Genomic DNA, 25,049 nt, shown 5'->3' with positions numbered 1-25,049 from the left:
TAAGAAAAATGGTGCTACTATCAATCTTAGTTTGATATAAGAGAGAACTCTGGGGCTAAAACAGAAATGGGAATATATCAAGCCATAATTAATGATGAGCAGATGGATAATTCAGAGTCAATCATAGCTAGGAAAATAATGATTAGCCGGCCCATCTGTCCTGCATTCTAGTAAAAAGAGGTTCAGGCAGCTTTGAGAGGTCCTGCTTTAATTGATTTACTAATAATTAGTTTTAAGAGTTTTGGATTAATTCAGTTTCCAAGATTCTCTATATTAACTCCTTAGTGTCTTGACAATAAGCTGAGCTAGAGAAACTCACTGTAAATCTTTCTGGGTTGTACTCTGCTGTTAGAGATTTGATGGTTCAGAGAGAAGAAGAGAAAGATTTTAAATCTATACTCATTTGTGAGTTGGAGGCTCATTAACTCCTATTTCCTGGAGAGGAAGTTGAAGATAAATTCCATAGGGACACATTTTGTCCTTCTCTGATTAACCAACTGAGTTGGCAGCTGTATATCTTGGTGCAGTTGGGCATTTCCCATTAGTTGGAAACACTCTATTGCTAAGCCTTCCCCAGACCTACCACAGCAGAGGTGGGTTGCTCCTGGTTTGTCCCGGCTCCACCCAACCGCCCAGACGCTTCTACATATGTGTAGAAGCTTTTGCCAGCGGTGGGTTGCTGTCGGATTTACTGCCAGTTCGCAACCAGCGCAAAACCCGTACATGTGCTAGATGCACGCTGTGCACATGTGCGCTGTTCAATGTAAATTGTTCTTTGGGCATGTGCAGAACAATTTGCAGTGAACTGTGCATGCACAGTCACTAAAAACCAAAATAGCGGCAGCCCAGTGGGGGCAAGGGATCCGCTTCGGGGATGTGGTAGGCCTGGGTCACTGCTGGTTCTGTGACCCAGGCCTGAATTCCACTACCGGTTCGGTCGAAATGGGCTGAACCAGGAGCAACCCACCTCTGGCTTCTGTGCATGCTCAGAAGTGTTGAGCGTGAGCGCGATCGAACCAGTAGTAAACCAGCTAGCAACCCACCACTGTACCACAGGCAAATCTATTGCAGGATAAGCATTTAACAGAGGGCTTTTTTGTCTCATATTTTGTTACCACAGGGAAAACCAGATGTCTCTTAGGAAGTCCACATGTTGCAAACCCTCATTTGGGTACAATAAGCTTCTAAAATCTAAAGTCTACTAGCTACTGTTAGTTTAATCTTTCATGAATGGTCTAATCCTCTTCTAAAGTCCTTCATGGGAGGCTCAACTGGAGATTACAAGTAAATATCCAAATTTGCAAGCAGTCCATAACTTACAACCATTTGTTCAGTAAGCTTTCAAATTTACAGAAACGTTGGTCGCAATTGTGGTTATAAGTCAAGGACTACCTGTACTTGGTAGCAATATGGAGGTGGTGATTGTTGCCAGCTTATGGGATCCAACTTTCAAATTTTACAGTCTAGCGCATAATGTTTCTCAGGTGGTTTTCCATCCTAGTATTTAAACAGTTCTAGCTCTCCTTAACTTCTGAGCCCCAACAAGATGATTGGTGATATTCATTGGATCTTGTAGCAATGAGTTCCACAGTTGAGCTGTGCCATCTTTAGAGAAGCCCTTATGGCAGCACTTATGAGTGCCAATGTTAATGGTATGGAAAGTTGAACAGCTGTATTTACATGTACCTTGAAAAAGACAGTTGATTTCCATGAAATGTTTAACCATAGTAGACCATGAATTGCAGCTGTGATCCTGGCACAGCACTATTTTGATTTAATTTATTTATTTAGGGTTACTTACTTTAATCTTAATGCAGCAAGCATTTCCTTGATGCTTTAGAATATTAAATGACTATAAATTCAATTTAAAACATATAGGTGAAACTCGAAAAATTAGAATATTGTGCAAAAGTTCATTTATTTCAGTAATGCAACTTAAAAGGTGAAACTAATATGAGATAGACTCATTACATACAAAGCAAGATAGTTCAAGCCGTGATTTGTCATAATTGTGATGATTATGCCTTACAGCTCATGAAAACCTCAAATCCACAATCTCAGAAAATTAGAATATTACATGCAATCAGTAAAACAAGGATTGTACATAGAACACTATCGGACCTCTGAAAAGTATAAGCATGCATATGTACTCAGTACTTGGTTTGGGCCCCTTTTGCAGCAATTACTGCCCCAATGCGGTGTGGCATGGAAGCTATCAGCCTGTGGCACTGCTGAGGTGTTATGGAAGACCAGGATGCTTCAATAGCGGCCTTCAGCTCTTCTGCATTGTTCGGTCTCATGTCTCTCATCTCTCTCTTGGCAATGCCCCATAGATTCTCTATGGGGCTCAGATCAGGCGAGTTTGCTGGCCAATCAAGCAAGTAATCCCACGGTCATTGAACCAGGTTTTGGTGCTTTTGGCAGTATGGGCAGGTGCCAAGTCCTGCTGGAAAATAAAGTCAGCATCCCCATAAAGCTCGTCTGTGGAAGGTAGCATGAAGTGCTCCAAAATCTCCTGGTAGACGGTTGCGTTGACCCTGGACTTAATGAAGCACAGTGGACCAACACCAGCAGATGACATGGCTCCCAAATCAACACAGACTGTGGAAACTTCACACTGGACTTCAAGCATCTTGCAGTGTGTGCCTCTCCATTCTTCCTCCATATTCTGGGTCCTTGGTTTCCAAATGAGATGCAAAAGTTGCTCTCATGAGAAAAGAGGACTTTGGACCACTGAGCAACAGACCAGGTCTGTTTTTCTTTAGCCCAAGTAAGACGCTTCTGACGTTGTTTGTTGTTCAGGAGCGGCTTGACAAGAGGAATATGACATTTGAAGCCCATGTCCAGGATCTGTCTGTGTGTGGTGGCTCTTGATGCACTGACTCCAGCCTCAGTCCACTCCTTGTGAAAGTCCCCAACACTTTTGAATGGCCTTTTCCTGACAATCCTCTCCAGGTTCGGTCATCCCTGCTGCTTGTGCACCTTTTTCTTCCACACTTTTCCCTTCCACATAACTTTCTATTAATGTGCTTTGATACAGGACTTTGGGAACATCCAACTTCTTTTGCAATTCCCTTTTGAGGCTTTCCCTCCTTATGGAGGGTGTCAATGATGGTTTTCTGCACAACTGTCTGGTCAGCAGTCTTTCCCATGATTGTGATTCCTACTGAACCAGACTGAGAGACCATTTAAAAGCTCAGGAACCCTTTGCAGGTGTTATGGCTTAATTAGATGATTAGAGTGGGACACTTTGAGCCTAGAATATTGCACCCTTTCACAGTATTCTAATTTTCTGAGATGGTGGATTTGGGGTTGTCAAGCCGGCCTCCCTCAGCAACCAAGAAAGAAACCACTTAACTCCATTTTGCAGAATTAAGAGTACTTTTACTGGTTATGAAAAGATAGCAGCTAAGTAAAGCAAGGTCTGAGGCAAAAGCGCGCAAAATCATACATATCAATATTTGTCCAACACCCCCCCCCCTCGGTAACCCCCATCCCATTGTCCAATCTGCAAATCCCTCAGGTGTCATTTGGGTTTCATCTCCAAGGAGCATCATCAGGTTGGTATGCAGGACGGTTGGCTTTGACCAACTCTAAACACCAGTCTTCAGCATGGGCAGTAGATGGTGAGAACAAAACTCCCTTTTAACAATCTCTCCTGTACCAAATCTTCCCCTCCCAAATACCAGCCCCCCCTCACCATTTCAGTGGCAGTCGAAAGCAAATAGCGAAGCAGAGGCTGACAGAGGTTTTCATGAGCTGTAAGCCATAATCATCACAATTATGACAAATCACGGCTTGAACTATCTTGCTTTGCATGTAATGAGTCTATCTCATATATTAATTTCACCTTTTAAATTGCGTCACTGAAATAAATGAACTTTTGCACGATATTCTAATTTTTCGCGTTTCACCTGTATCTTAAATTGTAAACAGACATTTAATGGAAGAACTTGGTAGAGTAAGATAGGCAAATGGCTTTTGAGACAGAGTCCATCAAAATGTGCAAGCAATCCTTGGCTTACAACGGTTCATTTAGTGACCATTCAAAGTTACAACAACACTGAAAAAAGTGAGTTATGACCATTGCTGAGTTCCCATGGTCATGTGATTTACATTCGGATGTTTGACAACTGATTCATATTTCTGAAGGTTGCAATGTCCTGGGGACCTTTTGTGACCTAATAAGCAAAGTCAAATGGGGAAGCCAGATTCACTTTAACAATCACGTTAACTGGAACATTCATTTAACAACTGTGGCAAGAAAAGTTATAAAATGGGGCAACACTCACTTAATTAATTTCTCACTTAGCAACATAAATTTTGGGCTCAATGGTGGTCATAAGTCGAGGGCTACCTGGATTTGAAATTCATGAGGGAGAGAACATAATAATTTCCCTCAAGCCATCACTAAAAGAGCGTGTTTGTGATCTCCATCAATGATGGTTAGATCTGACCTTCAAAAGAAGCCACTTAATCCAGTTTTCTATCAATGCAGCATTTAGGGAAATAGTTTTTACATGTTTAAATTTCCCCTGCTTTTTTCTTGCATGCATTTAGTATGTTTTGTTCTACTTGGTTCTCTTTAACATCTTCAGATTTTAGTTGTCTGAAAGAGCAAATTCTGTTTCCTTTTTAAATTAAGTAAACTTTTATTTTGCAGATGACCCGGGAGAAATTAACACAATGGAAGAAGTGATGTTGGAATATGCTCTTATGCACAGAGAACTGAGTCATTACGTGCAAGCTGTTGAAGATACAGTAAAACAGGTAAATGTGGCTGATCTTTAGTCCAGCTTTTATAGCTTTCCCATGTCATGAAAGCAAACTGGAGTTTGAAAGACTCTAATGATTAACGAATAGTATGAGATCACTTTTCTTCTCTCGACATGTGACAAATAGTGAATTAGGAACTGAGTCACTGAAGCTGGTACTGTATTCACATATACCTTTTGTGTCTTAGAACAGTGGCCAGTATCTGCCCTGCCCATGTGGGAACCATCTGTTTTCTTGTGCCCGGTTTATTTTTAAAGCTGATCTACGATAGTGGCTAAGGAAGATGTGGGAATTCTTTTATTTTTACTTCCCTGTAACTTGGAATAAAACTGACCTCCCTAGGAAGTGTATCTGAAACACCTTAAGTCAAAGGTTTTCAAAAATTTTAAAGTCAAAGAACCCATTAGAGCCCATTAATCTAAGAGCTAAAGCTGTAGTGATGGAAAATTTAAGATTTAAGATTAAGATTTAAGATTTAATTTATTTGTATGCCGCCCTTCTCCGGGAGGGACTCAGGGCGGTGAACAACTCAAAAGGGGAAAGGGGATACAAACACAATACACGTAATTAAAATACACAAGAGTCATACGGCCATACAAGTCGAGAGGGGAGGGGAACTCATGAACCCCAGGCCTGCCGGCACAGCCAGGTTTTGACGGCTTTCCGGAAGGCCTGGAGAGGGGTGAGGGTCCGAATCTCCGCGGGAGTTCATTCCAAAGGGCAGGAGCTGCAACAGAGAAGGCCCTCCCCCGGGTGGTAGCCAGATGGCATTGGCTGGTAGACGGAACCCGGGAGAGGCTGACCCTGTGCGATCTAACTGGTCTGTGGGAGGTAATTGGCAGAAGGCGGTCTCTCATTTGTTGACTTTGAATGTGGGTGGGGGTGGGGTTTGCTCCTGGTCCCTCAGAGACCCCCGTCAACTTCTCTAATCTGAATTGTAGGGGTCAGTGGAACACAATTTGGAAAATGTCCTTTCAGTTATTCAATATATTATATGAGCTGATCATTTGTTCTGTATCAATCTCTGGATTTTAACAAGTGACATACTTTTGCAAGCTTCTATAAAATTCTGGAACTGTTTCAAATACTTCAGTGGGATTATGAAGTACTTGAAATTTGCAAAATAAAAGAAAAAAACCCTTTGGGATGGGGGAAAGGAGAGGTTAGGGGAGCTATATACAGTAGTAAGGGACGCAGTGGCTCAGTGGCTAAGACACTGAATTTGTTGATCAGAAAGGTTGGCAGTTCGGTGGTTCGAATCCCTAGCGCTGCATAATGGAATGAGCTCCTATTACATGTCCCAGCTTTTGCAACCTAGCAGTTCGAAAGTATGCAAAAATGCAAGTAGAAAAATAGGAACCAGTTTTGGTGTGAAGGTAACAGTGTTCCGTGTGCCTTTGGTGTTTAGTCATGCCGCCACATGACCACAGAGACATCTTCTGACAGCTGTGGCTCTTCGGCTTTGAAACGGAGATGAGTACCGCCCCCTAGAGTCAGGAACGATTAGCACATATGTGCGAGGGGAACCTTTACCTTTACTTTTTACACAGTAGCTATATATGGAAGATGAGAATTTAAAGAGAAAGAAAAAATGTGGTAGAATAAAGGGAAAGGTTGGTGACTGTGCTAGGAAACTTTGAGACACCACCAACTCCATCCATTCCCAAACCAAGACCATGTTGCTATGCTGGGACTACAACTCACAGCCAGGAACCTAAGGAATTCTGGGAGCTGTAGTCTCAGCACATTTACAGAGAACCGAACTATTTAATGAGATGCAATTATAATATGTAGACCTGAAGGTTATAGAGTTAGGGGGAGGCATATTAACAATTCAGAGACTTTCCTGATAATTGATAGCACCAAATCTCACAGCATCATGATGTGACATATCACGACTTTTTCCCCCTTTGCTAAACCGGGCATGGGCGTGTGACTCATCTGGCCCGCGGCCCGTGGGTTTAACAGCCCTGTCTTAGAGGTTTGGGTTTGGCCAATAAAATTGGGTAACCAGGTGGTATTGCAAAAACTGTAGGATTGATTGAAGCCAGAGATCAGAGAGTTGGGTTGGATAGATCAGATAGATCAGAACACGGTGAGAGGCATGGAGGTGGATTTGACATGGTGAAAAGAGCTGTAGCCTGAAACACGCCAAAACCGTGTCTTCAGACATGCTTCTTCAGAGCTTCACTGGCAAGCTGGATTAGTCCTTTCTTCCAGAGACTCCACATCCCTTAAATGTCTTAAAGACTCCAAGACAGGGGTGTCAAACTGGCAGTCCGCGGGACATATGCATCATGGGCCATGCCCACCCTGGCTCTGTGAAGGGAAAAAAATATCAGGAAACATCACTTAACGGAAAACGTGATGCTGTGAGTTTGACACCCGGGCTCTTAAGAGATGAATAGTTAAAGGAGCATATTTGTAGCTCAGGCTTGAAATGAGGGGTCCTTGATACTTTCTGAAATTGGTTGTTTTCTTGCAGAAGTTTCATTACCCAACTAGGTAACGTCATCAATGAGCTGCATTGATGATGTTACCTAATTTGGGTAATGAAACTTCTGCAAGGAAACAACCAAGCTCAGAGAGCACTAAGGACCCCTCATGAATAAGACACTTAGCCTCTCTTCCATCACATTGACTTGAGAGGAAGGACGATGAAATTCTGGTTATGGATACGGTTGCCACAGCTTGAGAAGGCTTGGCTGTTCTGACAATTTTTTTTGGGGGGGGGGCAAGGCCTTTGCCCTACAACGTAAGGGGGAAAGCGAAGGGCAAAGGCCCATGGGCTTGTAGAAAAGGAGAACTGGCATTCCTGCTCTTTCATAGCTTTCAGCAAAGGTGTTGGCAGAAAATCCCTGTTCTCTCTTGTTTTGTTAATAAAAATCCTAGGCAGAACCCTTCAGTTTGATGTATTTTACATGGATGGTGTTACCCAGGCTGTTTTGATGAAGAGCTGGCCTTGGATGACCCTGTCAGCATGATTGCTTTACAGGAATCACATTTAGTGGCATTCATTATGAGCAGCCGCAGTAGCTGTTTTTGGCAGATTGGTGGGTGTTGAGTAAGTAATCATGAGATCACTTGCTGGTTCCCAGAGCTTGCATTTCTTATTTTCCCCCCCTCCCTCTACCTCAAATAATCCTTCACCCCTGCTACTTATAAAACAATAAAAAGAGTCTGTCGAAAATGAAAGATTGGTAGCGAAATGTATAGGTGTGCAGCTGAGAAAGCCAAGTTTTTGTTGACTTAAGCTGTTGTAAGAGCAAAAGGGCAGGTGAGCCACACCAACATCCTCATTGGATTGACTCAGCGCTCATTGAGTAAGAAATAAGCAATTGAGTTGCTATAATATTTTTAACAATTGACTTTGGGGAACTCTTTGTTGGAGCAGAAATGGAAACTCCCTTCTGTGCTCCTTTTGGCTTACCTGGCAGGTTACCCACCTTCTGTTACTTCTCTTTTTTTAGTAGGCTTAGGTTATTTTTTATCCCCACCCACCCCCGCTCCTGGCCTTTTCCCCCCCTTCAGATTGATCAATATTAAATTAAGAAATTTAAGCGATGGGCTTAAGACAAGGCTGTCAAACTCCTGGCCTGGGGGCCGCATGCGTCACACCCTGGCCACGCCCATGCCAGGTTTAGCAAAGGGAAAAAAAGTCTCATCATGTGATGATGCCATGACAGCGCGAGTTTGACACCCCTAGCTTAAGGGTATCTATTTAGTTTAATTTTTCAAAGGAGGAAAAGTTTATATTTATTGAAAACACAGGTGTCAAACTCGAACACGACACGTGGCGTCTCACGATGGGTTTTTGCCTTTGCGGAGCCAGGATGGGCGTGGCCTGCATGTGATGCATCCGGCCAATGGGCTGTCAGTTTGACACCCCCGATTTAAAATGTCACAATGTTCAAACAGGCTAAGATTATGCAATAGTTCATATTGAAGATGGACTACTGTATAATCTAGACTTTTGCAAGGGAGAGCCAGACAGATGTATGATGGGACTGCAGTTACCTTAATTTTAAACCTATCGTGAGGGCATCAGATTGGGGAAGTGTAAGAAATATGCAGGATGCAGTGGCTCAGTAGCTAAGACGCTGAGCTTGTCGATCAGAAAGGTCGGCAGTTCAGCGGTTCGAATCTCTAGTGAACTGTAACAGAGTGAGTTCCCTTTACTTGTCCCAGCTCCTGCCAACCTAGCAGTTTGAAAGCATGTAAAAATGCAAGTAGAAAAAATAGGGACCTCCTTTGGTGGGGCGGTAACAGCATTCCGTGCGCCTTTGGTGTTTAGCCATGCCGGCCACATGACCACAATGACATCTTCGGACAGTGCTGGCTCTTTGGCTTTGAAACGGAGATGAACACTGCCCCCTAGACTCGGGAACAACAAGCACATATGTCGAGGGGAACCTTTAGCTTTACCTTAAGAAATATGCAGAGATGTGAACACAGCTCTTAACTATATCAATAACCAGTAGCAAAAATTATTTTCATTTCATTGTTTTCTATGTCATGGAGCAGCATAAAGGGAAGGAAGAAGCTCTGGACAGAGGATAGAGGACGGGGAGTCCTCAGTTTATGCCTGCAACTGGGACCAGAATTTTGGTCGTAAGTCATAACAGCCATAAATCGAGGCACCCATATGACCGGACTAAATGTTATGGCTGTTTTTACAGCAGTCATTAGGTGGATCATGTCGCAAATGTGAACCCATTTCCCAGATGGACATTTTTTGTTGGAAAAATGCTGCAAATCAACAAAAATGTCATAAACTGTGGTCATGTGACCACAGGATACCACAACCAATTGTAAATGTGAAGTGCCAAGTGCCCGAAATCACAGTTGCGTGAACACAGTAGCTGGGGTGGGGAGGGAACAAAAACATTTTATGACGGCCGGAAATACTTTACGGGCCAGAAAGCAAACTTTCCAAAGCTGTTGTAACTCCGAACACTTGTTTAATGATAGGTCAAGGAGACCTGTATTTGGAGATTTATTTAATAATACTGATCCTTTCAGCTGTCATGATATCAACCAGTAGATATAGCATAGTGATTTGGCCTAGCTTTAAAACAGAGGTCTACCACCATTCTGGCTGGGCAGACTGGCAGAAGCAGGGGTGGCAGGTGGGAGGAGAAGGGATGGTTGCACAAATGCAGTGCATTTACCCACTCCTTCCGTGGCCCAGTTCTGAACAGCCTGAAGCCCAGCATCAGGCCATGAATTGGGGATGTGTGTGTGTTGGGGAACCCTTGCTTTAAAGCATAACTATCTGCAGTGTGGCTTACTCCTCCTACAAGTAGTCAATTCCATGTTTTTATCATTTATATTTTACTACTCTTGAAATGAATTTCTGTGTCCTTACTACAACTTGTACTAAAACGTCCTAAAATGGTAAAGGTTCTAAACTAAAAGGAGCCCACAATAATTTTGTAAGATAATGTATGGGGGCGCAAAAAGAATTTAGATGTATTATTCTACGGGTAAGAGCAAATGCTTGACTGAGGAGAAGGATCCATATGTCGGTAAGTTGCAGTATTGCAAGTTTGAATATTGAAATACGATATTAAAATTAGTGTGACCCGGAATTGAGTTAAAGTGAGGCTAACATATACACAGTTATGGTTTTTGACAATCTTTGTGTGTGCAAAATGGAGACATGGAGGGTTCTATCAATTTTTTTTTTTTTAAAAATATTCATTTTATAAAGAATATACACATTATATTTATACACAGTATACATTTTAAAAAGGGACTTGCTGTTTACATTTCAGCAAAAATATATTGTAATTGAATGACATGAATGTGGCCACAGCAACACTAAAAGGACGATATTGGAACACCTGTATTTATGGCAGATTTTTGTTTCTTTATTTTGCTTTCTATAACTACTCTGATTTTGTTAACCATAAATTTAAATCATAAATACATTCTTTTTATTTTTTGCTGTAATATTTTATTAATGTACATACAAAAAATGTTGCTTAAAATTTTTCATTGCCTACTTCCATTGAACTGGAATCAATTGCTATATTTTCCATGGAAATATTACTTCAAATGGAGCAATTTGAACAATGCAATCATTTTGTAGGATTCATTAATTGCACTAATCACGCCCTCCCTGTAGTCTTTCAACCAACTTTCCTGCTTTGCACATTGGGAATTTCAATCCAAATACAAAGCTGGAGTTTTAATGTCTTAAAACTGGACATGTTGGATGTTCTCAGGAAGTTAAAAGGCAGCTTATTAAAAGGTGCAACAGTTGATCTTATCTCTCTCATTATTGATCTAATGTGTATTGCTGGTCTTTGACCGTAATAAAGATTTTACTTACTTACTCATTATTGATCGGTTATTTACAAAGTGTGTTACTGGAATAAATTCCATATCATATAATTGGAGAAGACAATATTCCACAGCTGGGACATGGAAGGGGCAGGAAAAGCATCTTGTTAAGAAGCGCTAATGCGTTTTTGATGCCAGCCACAAAATTTGCCACCCTGTGACTGTGTAAAAGTATGAGCCATCAAATGATGGGGTTGGTGGTGTGATGCAAGAGATTGGCTGGCTGCTGAATGGGCAATAGCTTGGGTGGTGCTTTGGTTCTTCATGCAAATGCAACTTCTGGTGGGAAATTTGCTAACGCTTCCTCAGCAGTCTTTGTTGTATAACACTTGGAACCTGGAAGTTTTGCAAAACAAATCCAGATAGTTGCATGAGGAGGGAGGAGACAGAAAGGGAAGCGAAGGAGTGATATAGAGGAACTCATCTTGACCAATATGAGAATGGAGGTTACCAAGGAAGACTGGTGAAACCAAATTATTCTCATTTTCATAGACGTTGGGAGTTTTAAATGCAAAAATCCATATACATATGTGTACACACACACACACACACACACACACACACGCACACACACACACACACACAAACACACATATATAAGGAAAGTACCACTCACTCGTCATGAAATCTCCAGAACCGTAAAGCCTACAAACTTGAAATTTGGCATGTATGTTCTTCTTGGCTTCTAGGTGCTCGCTAAGAAAGGATTTTTCAAAATGACCATCAGATAATTAGTGTTTTTTATACAGTAATGAATATGCTCTGTTGCTAAGGAATTCTACTTCCCCTACCCACCTGAAAAGAACTCTGACCCAACTGCCGGTTGCCTCACATTCCGTTACCTCAGTTCAAACTGGCAGATGTTCCACTCCTTCACTCAGAAGTGGTCTGGGGCTCCTTAGAGTACTAAACGTTGGTACCTCACTAAAATGTCTACCCCTTCCACCTATGGAATTTCTTCTGGACTCAAGGCAGTGGGAACGGTATTCCCTTAAGTGTTTCAATCCCTGCCACCACTGAGCCAATGGATTGAACCGGATTTCTCCTGCATTGCCCGATCACATAGTTTCGTCGCAAAGCACGGGTATCTAGCTTACACACACACACACACACACACACTACATATAGACAGTCCTTGATTTACATTAGTTCGTTTAGTGACTGTAGTTAACAATGGCACTGAAACAAGTGACTTGTAACCAGTTTTCACACTTACAACCGTTGACAGCATCCCCATGGTCATATAATTCTTGGCAACTAACTCATATTTATGACGGTTGCAGTTTCCTGGGGTCATGTGATGACCTTTTGCAACCTTCTGACAAGCAAAGTCAATGGGGAAGCCAGATGCACTTGACAACCATATTACTAAGTTAACCACCGCAGTGATTCACTTAACAACTGAGCAAGAAAGGTCATAAAATGGGGCAAAAGTCACTTAACACATGCTTTGCTTAACAACAGAAATTTTGGGCTCAATTGTGGTTGTAAGTTGACGACTACCTGAAATGTGTTTTGCCATGAAAAATGGAAACAAGGATATATTGTAGAAAAAAGGCTGTTTATTTGAACAATTGGCTGCTCATCTGGAATCCCTAATGTATTTTCTGGGCTACTAACTGTGCATAATTGACAGTACAATTTACTCCTATTTTAAAGTAAAAATAGATGTAAACTGTAAATGATTGCAATCCTTTTGGGTCAGTGGGCAGGGCTGATTTTGATTTGTGGATGGCCTTCCACATTAAATAAATGATTGCTTGTGTCTCAAAACATTGCTCTATCCCTGTGATTTTCAAACTTGGCTACTGAAAGATGTGTGACTTCAACTCCAAGAATTTCCCGACTGAATGGTGACTGGGGGAATTCTGGGAGTTGAAGTCCACACATTTTCCAGTTGCCAAGTTTGAAAAAACACTGGTTTATCAGAAGGCAAGTTAGATACACTTCATCAAGTTTTGTTGCTTCTTTGGAACACAAGAAAAATCCAGCGGTAATCTTTGGAAGAAAAATTATATCAGAAGCTATTGTTTCGCTTGGCAGTGTGCTTAGTTTTAAAATTTGGTTGAAAATTCATCAAGCTTTAAAAGAATGGGAAAGGATAGACAGGCATAAAGAGACTTTTTTTAATGAGCGCAGGGGTTTAGAAATGTGAAAACAAACAAATATATAAATAATACTGTTCTGAGATGTAACTATCTCAAATTCTGATGTGGTGTTTTCACAGTTGGTTTAATGTGTTGTAATACATAGCCTATGATGTACACCAGCTTTCCCAATCCTAAGTAATGTTGTAAAGAATTAGGGATGACTTTATTTTAAGATACATTTTTTTCCAAAAAAATGTTTTCTGCTTTAACATATAGTAGTAATTTTGCTTTGCATCCTTCCTCTCATTTCTGAAAATGGGAGAGGGATAATACTTTCTATTACTGTTTTCCTTTTTATGTCAGGGAGTGTTACAGCTTTTAAAAGAAATCCTTCAATTTCAGTAACTGTGCCGTGCTGAAAAATCCTTCCAGCTCTGAGACACTAAAGCTGCTTTCCAAACAGTTTGAATCCTTTAGTAAACGTAAAGCCCCTGCAAGCTTCATTTTCCAAATCCAGTTTGCTTACATTTCTGAATTCCTGAAGAGATCAAATCCCTTCTATCCCCTCTGCAGTCTATAAGTAGCTGATCTTATTTATTAATTTATTTTGAGGTGGATGTTGATGAGGAAGTGCAAACTGAGACTTGCATTCTGAATGTTTCAGCGTTTGCTATCTTCATTTTGAAAATAGAACTAGAAATGGTTTAATGCCAGGAGAAGCCCTCCTGAGGAAATCCAGCTGATATTAAAGAAGAGGTGGCAAATGAACAATCTACCCTGTATGTCCCAAAGGTGCTTTTTCAAGAGGCAACTGGACTTTCTGATTTTTCTTTGAAGATGATTCACTTCTCATCCAAGGAGCTTCTTCAGCACTGAGCTCCCCTTGGATGAGAAGCGAAACATCTTCAGAGAAAAACCGGAAAGTCCAGTTGCCTCTTGAAAGGCAACCATGCCCTTGGGACAACCATGCCCAATGTCAGTGTTCCAAACAGCACCTGAAAGTAAATCAGACTCCGAGGCAAAGGATTCCTCAAAGTTCCAATTTATTAAAAGAGCCATGTTGGCACATCTGGGAAAAACCAGGTCTGAAATAAATACCCGGCAAGGCCAGATTATCAGCTAGTATCAGGATGGCGAACCTATGGCACGTGTAGGAGCGTGACCCGTCAAAACCGCGTTCCACAAAAGCGCGGTCGACGAAAGCGCGTATGTGACGTCATCACAGTGCGACGAAAAAGATCGAAAAATTGAAATAAAAATTAAATTACAGCAAGCCGATTCACATAAAGGTAAGGGTTAGGTTTAGGTTTAGGGTTAGGGTTAGGTTAAGGGTTAGGGTTAGGTTTAGAGCGTTAGCGTTACGTTTAGCGTTAGGTTAAGGGTTAGTGTTAGGTTTTTTGTTAGGTTAAGGGTTAGGTTTAGGGTTAGGTTTAGGGTTAGGTTAAGGGTTAGGTTTAGGGTTAGGTTTAGGGTTAGGTTTGGGGGGGTTAGGGTAAGGTTTTCGCTTTATTTTTACATTTTTCGATCTTTTTCGTCACGCTGTGATGACGTCACATACGCGCTTTCGTCAACCGCGCTTTTGTCTACCGCGGTTTTGTGGTGGAACCGTGTGCCACAGGTGGCACACGGAGCCTTTTGTCAGGGCATGCAGGCCGTTGCCCTATCAGCTGGCCAGCACGCATGCGTGCGCTGGCCAGCTGACTTAAGCCTTTTTTGAGGCCATTTTTTGCTCTCCCTAGGCTCCAGGGGCTTTATAGGGGCCTAGGGAGGCTGGGGAGGGCGAAAACAGCCTCCCCAAGTGTCTTCTGATTTGCTCGTAGGTTGTTTTTCATCCTCTGGAGCCTTCAGAGAAGCCTCCTGAAGGTCCCTGAAGGAGGACGAAAAACGGCCCTACTGACAAACCGGAAGTGACTTCCGGTTTCCTCGTAAGGTCGTTTTTTCCCCCCTCAGTCCTCAAGGAAGCCTCCGGAAGGCCCATGAAGGCTCCGGAGGGCTAAAACTGGCCCTACGAGCACACCGGAAGTCCATTCCCAAACTTCCAGTTTGCCCATAAGTTCGTTTTTTTGTGCTCCAGAGGCTTCAGGGAAGCTCCTGAAGCCTCCGGGGTGGTGGTGGTGGGGGGCTCCTGAAGCCTCCGGGGTGGCGGGGGGGGGGGGGCTGTTTTCGCCTCCCCAGCCTATAAAGCCTCTGGAGCCTGGGGAGGGTGAAAAAAAACATGCAAAAATGGGGTGTGTGTGTCACGCATTGCATTATGGGTGTGGCACGCCTGTACACAACCCCCCCCATGCTCCCCCCGCTTTGGCACACGAGCCAAAAAAGGTTTGCCATCACTGAGCTAGTATATTTATAAAAGTTTGATTAAAAGGGGACATTTTCTGATAAGTTGCAAGGATAGAATCTTACATTAGCTTCTGTACAGCTTATGGGCTAGGTTACTGTCTTTTATCTTCCTTTCCTTCTTCAAACATATTTTCTATAAACTCTTAGCACGTTGTTTTGTTGAATGACTAATGCATATTAATGGATTTGTGTTCAATTCTGAGTCACCACTGTGTTTTATTGTGACTGAAATCTCTATAGAAATGAAATATTGTAGAGGACTTTAACCTTTTGTTCCAGGGATGTATTTTGACATAGAGGTTTTGTGTCAACAATGCTTCTGTTGTGGGACAAGCATTTTAGCTAGTGAAAAAAACAATTTTTGTAATAATTTACTTTTTCTTTTTAATAGAAAAAGATGAGCCAGACCATATGGAGTAACCATTGTGGAAGACATATTTACTTTCACATTAGCACTAGCCCTGGAATACAGCCTGATTCTGATAATTTAGTTTCAAACTAGGATCCAGAAAACAAGAAGCTCATTTAGCACATTTTCAAACTGACTTTGTGTCTCAGAACCATAGCTTTTCTCAGTCAACAGGTGGCCTGCTTTTCTCCGGCTATATTAGCAAAACAGCCTCTTTAAAATACTGTTTAAAGTCTTTAAAAACATAGCAAGCAAGTCTCTAGGTTCCATTAAAAAAAAGTTCCTATCCAAGACAAAGTTGGATAAATACGTTATATGTCAAATGTGTCGTATTTCATGATAAAAAACAATGTCGATTGAAATGCATTGGATAATTCAAAACAATGAGAAATGGGGTAAACCCTTATAATTTAATTTTTTTAAACCCAGTTAAATATTATTTAATTCAGTTCTTTTTCAAAAGTGCTTGCTTGCTTGCTTGCTTGCTTGCTTGCTTGCTTGCTTGCTTGCTTGCTTGCTTGCTTGCTTGCTTCATTCATTCATTCATTCATTCATTCATTCATTCATTCATTCATTCATTCATTCATTCATTCATTCAGTTTCTATAGCCAAATGTTGGCCCTTGGAATTATACATTATAACATTGGTTGTGTGGGGAATGTTAGAGATATAGTTTGAATAAAATTTCATAGTCCCATCCATGTAGTTTTGTTGGAAATGGCAGAGAAGTGGATCTGTTTGAAATTTTCTGATTGACCTTTTATCTAAAAATTAACCAGATTTGAGCGTGCTTAGTCTTTTGAGATCAGACTGCGTTGATTAGGTGCTACCATCTACTTGGGTGTGACATAGGAGATGCTAGAGAGACAATTTGGTGATGTCATCAGATGAGCCAGAGAGTCAAGTTTGGTGGTTAGTGGTTAAGGCATAAGCCTAGAAACTGGGTGACTACGAGTTCTAGTCCTAGTATAGACTTAGGGCCAATCTCCCTCTCTCAACTGTAGGAAGAAGGCAAAAACAAGCCACTTCTGAAAACCTTGCCAAGATACCTGCAGGTCCAGATAGTTTCCAATAATCAAAAATGGTCAGCTAAGTAATTATTACTTAAGTTAATTGCATGCAAACATTATGGCCTGAGTACAAAATGGCAGATGTGTATTTCAGTGCACATTTTATTATTCTGGTGTCATGATGCTTAGTAACAAATTAGAGACATTCCTATGTTATTTTTCCCATTATCTGTGTATGATATAGAAACAGTTTTCCAAACCTATAAGTATTTTTTAAAAAAATACTTGGGCCTGATATTTAACCTTGAAATTGTTTTTTCTTAAGAGTTTGTCCTGCCTAATAGGTCAGGGTTAACTTGCCTTTGAGCAACTCACGTAGCACCCTGACAGAGCCATTAAGTGAACCAACTGTTTGCTATGGAACGCTTTTGCCAAAACCCAAAAATAAATTCCTTTTTTAAAAAAAACCAAAGGTTGTAAAATGTAGCCACGTGATTGCAGGATGCTGCAAATGGCTGTAGCCGGTTGCTGAGCATTTAAATGCAGTCATGTGACCATAGTTGAGAGTGGCTATTGGAAGTGCGGAACCGGTTTGTAAGTACTCCTGGAGAGGTCCGTCATAACTTTGAACTTATGACCGATCATAAGTTGAAGACTACCAGGATTATGTATAAAGTATTTTGAAGGCCTTGAAGATTCAAGAGCCCTGTGCAAAGAATGCTCAAATCCAACAAATACTAATTGAACTGAATTTTAAGTTTGAAATGTAAAATTAAATAGTTTATTTTTAATTCATGTATTGAATTTATATGCTGCCTATCTCATTGTCAAACAGGTCTGCACTCATCTGATTAAACACATGATTTTTCCACGTGGATTTAATGTTTTTCTCTTTATGCCACCCTAAAAAGTACATTTTGTTGGAAATTTTTTGAGGAACACTTGGTGTCATGTCCAAGATTTGGAAGTAGACACATATTGTCCTATCCTACATCTATGTAGACCAATAGTGCACATTCAAAATTATAGAAACTAATAAGCCACATTGAAGAAGTTGAAGATGCTTTCTACAATGGATATGTTTGGGGCCAATATTTTTGGCTTTTGCACATTTTTCCTTTCTTTTCCATCATTCCCTGGGAATAATTTTTTAATCTGGATTTTCCCAATGTTAGGCTTACCACATACATTGAGAAATTCAAGAAAGACTGATATAATGCTATCTGGAGCCATCGTGGATTTCAACTGTTTTGCAAGAATTCATTGCTTAAAGTGTAGCAAGGATTATATTTACATGGAGAAGATATTTTTTGGAGAAGAAGATAGATAAGAGGATAACTAATAAAGCAATTGACCCAACAAAAACAAGGAAAGAAAAGAAAAGGAAAAAAATGGAGAAACTAAGAGTCACTTGCTCAACACAGCAAAATGCAGGAAAAAAAGAATGAATAGTCTTGACTTCTATGGAATCCTTGATAATATGTGTATGTGAGTGTTTGTGTGTATACGAGTGTGGTTTCCCAAAATGCATGTGCATTTTTTTATTGATTGGACACAAAAAGCCCCAAAAATCTCTTTTGGAATATAAATACACCTGACCCACAAAGAGATAGGTGATTGCAATGAAGTGTAAGGAAATAGATACAAAAAGAACATTAATAAGTCAAGTCAAAGACTTTTCTAGCTCAGCATCCTGTTTCCTGGATGTTTCTTGGATGCTTCTGGGAATCAGATGTTTCTACAGTTTTTGCAAACACAGCATAATGGTAGTTACAATCTATAACAGATTTTTGGTTCACAGCACCTTTAGAGTCTCAGATGCAGTGGCCCAGTTGCTAAAACACTGAGCTTGTCAATCAGAATGTTCGGCAGTTCAGCAGTTCGAATCCCTAGCGCCGAGTGAGCTCCTGTTACTTGTCCCAGCTCCTGCCAATCTAGCAGCTTGAAAGCACGTAAAAAATGCAAGTAGAAAAATAGGGATCACCTTTGGTGGGAAGGTAACAGCATTCCATGTGCCTTTGGCGTTTAGTCATGCCAGCCACATGACCATGGAGACATCTTCGGACAGCGCTGGCTCTTTGGCTTTGAAACGGAGATGAGCACCGCCCACTAGAGTTGGCAATGACTAGCACATATGTTCAAGGGGAACTTTTACCTTTACCTATTTTTTTTCCACGTTATGACCCTCCAGTGCCTCTGTGAATTCATTGTGTCAGTCGCGAATTATAGGTCTATAGGGTAGTAAGTGCATTTTGTTATGGTGCCTTGTACTTGGCTTAATCACTTTAAATCACTTAAGCCAATAATTCTCAATTGCTAACTAGTGCCTTTTTGGCATTTGCAAGAAAGTTACAGAGCTTTTAAATGTTATTCTTCTTATCTCTCATCTCTCCAGCTGTAACTTATAATTTTCCCCCCTTTTCTTCTCTACTTGAAAATACACAATATTACAGTATAATATTATAGCATAGAAAGAAAACAGTGGAATACATTTATAGACGGATACATTTTAATGCAAAAAAGTATAAAACAACAGATATGTACAGAAGGAAGGGAAGGAGGGAGGGAAGGAACAAAAGAACGAACTATGGATTATATACAGTAATATGGTTTTTTTAATAATATGGAGCTACCTTTCCTGGTTGGGAGCTGAGGGGCTGCATGGAGAATCACAGTGCAAATTGACCGGAATCATCTCATGCATACCGTGTTTCCCCCAAAATAAGACAGGGTCTTATTTTCTTTTGACCACCAAAACAAGTGCTTGGCATTATTTTCAGGAAGGACTTATTATTTTTGAGGTGCAGGAGACAGCGAGCATGGTCACCACATGGCTGCTGCTGTGTTGAAATATTTTCAGGGAGGGATTATTTTGGGGGGAGGGCTTATTTTAGTTTATGTGTTCAAAAGCACGATTGGGCGTATTATCCAGGGAGGTCTTATTTTTGGGGAAACAGGATATATAGGGAATGTTCAGATTTTCCTTGGGGTGGAATTTCATTTCTCTACCTTCATTTTCTTTTTTTAAAAGTCTATTTAAGAACTTATGTTATATTTTTCTCCAACTGGAGTCGGAAAAGGTAGTGGGAACCCACAGAATTTTGGGGCTTCTGATGCCAGTCTTAAATCTTCTAGACTTTTAGTATACTGTATGTAAATGCTGATATTCTCAAACCAGAGTATAGTATTTTGCCTTTTGGCAAAAAGCTTCATCTCTAATTAGTTTTGGCTTTTTTAATCTTGAAGTTTGTCTTGTTTGAACATCTTCCTTCAGGGTTTGGATGAGAATCTTGAAGATGATAATGTCAAAATCTCACAGAACCTCTGAGTTGAAAAGATGGAAATCTTGAATTAGAGTCATTTAACATACGGTAATCTTATACTGTATATCGGTTTTATGGGAGGGATATCTGCAGTAATTGAGTAATGGCGCTTGCATTTTAAAAAGCTCCTGGCTACATTGTGCTAATTCAAAAGTACATATCAATGCATATCCAGTTTCATACCAAGGAGCGTTACTCCTCCCTCTCTGCATATCTGACTTGTAGATAATTATAGAAGAGTCATAAAATCCTTTGTTGATGCCAATCAGCAAGTGGAATTGAAAGCTATACACTTTTTCTTTTCTTATCTCCATTTGATTCTGTTCATTCCCTTCCCATTTTTGTGTACTAGCAGGAATTAGAGACAAATTAATTAAAGCAGGGAAATACGATTGGGATCTACTAGTAGCTCTTTGAGTGATTCACGGTAGATCAGCAAAGATTTATCACTCCCTTCTTGTAGGACAATGTGATGCTCTCTTTCTCCCACCTTAAATTATACAGGCTGGTAAGGTGCAAGGTGTGATATAGTGATATAGTCAGATGGATGCAAGCAAGGTGTTCAAATGACAGAAAGAACAGGGTTCTTGAAGATACAATGAATAAAAAGGAAAGAAAAAGAAGGGAGTATCAGTCAAGCTCAATAGAATGATACAGGACCTACTCTTTAGCAATAGCAATAGCAATAGCAGTTAGACTTATATACCGCTTCATAGGGCTTTCAGCCCTCTCTAAGCGGTTTACAGAGTCAGCATATTGCCCCCAACAACAATCCGGGTCCTCATTTTACCCACCTCGGAAGGATGGAAGGCTGAGTCAACCCTGAGCCGGTGAGATTTGAACAGCCGAACTGCAGAACTGCAGTCAGCTGAAGTAGCCAGCAGTGCTGCATTTAACCACTGCGCCACCTTGGCTCTTTAAACTTTTCTGCACCTGCAGCAATCTATCCCATAGAAAAATGCAAATGGAGGTAAGCCTTGTGGAGTTCCCGAGTACAAAGCAGCTGAACTGAGTTGGTATTACAGATAGTCCTTGACTTATGACTGTAATTGAGCCTGAAATTATGGTCATAAGTCCTTATGAACGTAAGCCAAGGCATCCCTGTGACTGGAAGTATAAAAACATTGTGGATTGTAGAACACTGCGACAGGCCATAAAGTTGACTGGTCTTACATGTCATGTGACCTGAGAGAAGGTACAACCATTTTATGACCATCAGAGGTGCTTTATGAACTGTAAATGCCAACAGGGTCAAGCCAAGCAAATCAGGGGATATTGACAGAAAAGACCCATTTCCTGGGTTCTGCCAAATGGCCCTGCTTAGTACATGTCAGCAAAACTAATTGGAGAAAAGCAATCCTATTAAGTCACCTGTGCCCATGCCGAGACTTGGAGTGATTTTGGGCCAATCATTGTCTTGCAGCTCAACCTCTATGTAGCAATAGCACTTAGACTAGCTTAGCCCTCTCTAAGCAGTTTATAGAGTCAGCATCTTGCTCCCAACAATTTGGGTCCTCATTTTACTAACCTCAGAAGGATGGAAGGCTGAGTCAATTTTGGGCTGGTCAGAATCAAACTTCTGACAATCAGCAGAATTAGCCTGCAATACTGCATTCTAACCACTACGCCACCACACCTCTTGCATCCCAGCTTGTTGATAATGTTTTGATGGTGCTCTGGAAGTCTAGGAAATACATAATCAAAAGATGGAAGCAATGTTATTAGAAAGTAGGCATTCAATTCTGCACCTCCAAAGGGGGAAAAAAGGAACCTGTAAATTCAACTGTATCCACTCTCACAACATCACAATATAACAGAGATGAGACCAGTCCTGACCATGATTCTCTCACTGGACCTAGAGCTCAGGAAATGTGATTGATATAATAGTTGTATTGACTTTGCACTGATGAGTTTTTCAACCTGGATGCAGATGACATTTGTGGGGTTGTTTTTTGTTAGAATTTTATTCTGTTTTTTTAAAAATTATTGTTAGTCACCTTGTTAGTCTACTTGAGAGACCGCCTTCTGCCAATTACCTCCTCGCGACCTATAAGATCTCACAGATTAGGCCTCCTCCTAGTTCCATCTGCCAGTCAGTGTCGACTGGCAACTACGCGGAGGAGAACCTTTTCAGTAGTAGCTCCGACCCTTTGGAACGATCTCCCCGTGGAGATTCGTACCCTCACCACCCTTCAGACCTTCCGCACAGCCCTCAAGATCTGGCTATCCCGTCAGGCCTGGGGTGAAAGATTATAATCCGTCCCCACCCGAATGATGAATGTTGCTCTACTTTTTTAATTATGTATGTTCTATACGTCATTGTATGTATCCCCTCCCACATAAGTTGTAAGCCGCCCTGAGTCCCCTCAGGGAAAAGGGCGGCCTATAAATAAACTTATACTATACTATACTATACTATACTATAGTCATGAACTTGATTTGAGTGACAAATATAAAATGAAATCTATATATATGTATATAAAATGGCTGTGTGTATGTATGTTCCAGTATAACTCTGGAACGCCTTGAGCAATTTGAACCAAACTTTGTACACAAATCACTTATTCTCTGGAAACAAATACTATGGGGGTAAGAGACCCCTAACACCCCTCGGGCTGTGTGTTCTGTTAAGATACAGCCTGTTGTGCCTTAAAATGGCTTCTACTGTACAGTGCAGTGGAGTTGCCATGGTAATGCCTTCACAGTACTCCACAAGGGGGAGTTGTGTAAGGGGGGAAATCCTCTTATAAGGGGGAAAATCCAACAGTAGAAATTGCGGCGACATTCATCGAAGGAGAGTTGGGATAAATAAATAAATTAGAAATTATGTTTGGTCAGGACATTTTCTCCCTATAAATAAATATCCAGGCAACGCCCGGTTATTCACTAGTAATAGATAAAGTTCTGGCCTCCTCATGCACAACTCAATTGGAAAGTGTTGCTTCCCTGCCATACCTGATACTGATTCTTCATCCTTGGTAGGACTCAGGTCTTATATGACTCTGGGACAGGGATGGTCACTATGGCAACTTTATGACCTGGGACTTCAATTCCCATAATTCCTAAGCCAGCTATGTCCTGTCTACAGATTACAAAGTTGCCACAGTTGCCCACCCCTGCTCTAGAAGGTGTCAATATGGGGAAGGACAGCACTATGTACAGTATATTTGAGTGTCTTCCTTTGTTTTGGGTTTGCTGTTATCGCAAGCTGTGGGATTGCAATTCCTCCTGCTGTTTTGCCCCTTGCATCTTGTTGCAGTTTTTGCTGCAGCCCAGTAGATGGTAGAATATTGCCTGGACAACCCTATATATTTATAACCTGCTATTATTTCGTGGGAATTTGTCAGGTTAAGTTAAACATGCGGCAATGCAGAGGAGATGTGTTTATCTTTATATACCCCTATATATCATTTTCTAGATCTCTTTGTCTCTGTCTGTATATCCAGAGATATGTAGAAGAATCTTTATGATGGACATTTCACATACTCCATCATTTCTTTAAAAAGTTTTTTCTGCTTTCGGATTACTTTTCTAACCCCGGTACTTACGATTTTTAAGACTTCATGAACTAATTTTACTGGGTGGCTATTATCAGCCCTGGGGAAAAAGAGAGTCAAAATAATTTTGCCTTAATTATGTTTGGTGTAAGTGGAGGCACAGACAAACTGGCAAAAATACTGTTAGTAGACCCTAGAACTGGGATGGCGAACCTATGGCATGTGTGCCAAAGGTGCCACGCGGAGCCATATTTGCTGGCATGGCACCCCTCAGCTCCAGTGCGCATTCACACGCATGCCAGCTGATTTTCGTCCTTCCGGAGGGCCTTCCCAGGCTTCAGGAAAGCCTCAGGAGCCTGGGGGAGGGCAAAAAACAGGCCAAACGGGTCAACCGGAAGTTCGTTCCCAAACTTCCAGTTGTGTGGTTTTCCCCCCTCTCTAGGCTTCAAGAAAACCTTTGGGGGGTTGTGCACACATGCGCAGGGGTCGCACACGCATGCACATGTGGGTGGGCACACGATAGCGCGCGCACACACACAATTTGGGCACACCTTTAGAAAAAATGTCAGCCATCACTGCCCTAGAACAATATTTTCAAACTTGGCAAGTTGAAGAAATGTGGACTTCATCTCCTAGAATTCTGGCTGGGTGATTCTGGGAGTTGAAGCCTACTTGTCAGGTTGGGAAAACCCTAAAACAATAGAGTTCCAATAATCCTTGCCTGTCTGTCCATGACTTGATCTACTTGAAGGGCTTGGGAATGCAGAAACACACTCATCTATGCAAGTAATTAGGGACTACCCCCTAAAACACTTTCAGCCAAGAAAATGGTATTTCTGGAGTTCAGGGATAGAAATTTCCTATTTTGGAAATTCCATTCTAAGAGTGATCTGAGGCTACACTGTCCATGTTGTTGGGAAGAAACTTCCACTCAGCTTGTCCTTTTGAAGCAGGCTCACCACACTGCGAGAAATGAAGAACTTCTGAGCGATACAATCCGTCTTAATGAGGTCTCATCATTAAGCAGAACCAGCTCTGAAGCTGCGTTTGTAACAGGCACGCATGGAAACTGTAGCAACCATTCGAGGTTACGACAAATCTCAAAAAAGATACTGCCAACCTGGATTTAAAGTTTGGAGGGTCAGGCCTTCCCTGCTGTCCCATGATCATATTTGGGGCACTGTGCAACCAGTCCACATTTACAGCCATTTGCAAATATCATTGACATGTGACCATGATTTAGGATGTTTTATGTT

The 25,049-nt window shown here is 41.2% G+C and overlaps 1 protein-coding gene across 1 annotated transcript in view; it reads left to right on the top strand.

Moving 5' to 3' along the window:
• The window catches only part of NSMCE2 (NSE2 SUMO ligase component of SMC5/6 complex), a 254,036-nt gene that overhangs the window by 29,993 nt on the left and 198,994 nt on the right, over positions 1-25,049 (top strand). The window contains exon 3 of the mRNA XM_087706690.1: positions 4,664-4,770. Coding sequence (XP_087562816.1) covers positions 4,664-4,770 — 107 coding nt within the window. The remainder of the gene's footprint in view (positions 1-4,663; positions 4,771-25,049) is intronic.

The sequence above is a fragment of the Thamnophis sirtalis genome, unplaced genomic scaffold, assembly GCF_051295495.1.
Source record: "Thamnophis sirtalis isolate CommonGarterSnake01/CBP01778 unplaced genomic scaffold, rThaSir2_p1.2 scaffold_2, whole genome shotgun sequence".
NCBI lineage: Eukaryota > Metazoa > Chordata > Lepidosauria > Squamata > Natricidae > Thamnophis > Thamnophis sirtalis.
This window is presented reverse-complemented; position numbering and strand designations above follow the sequence as displayed.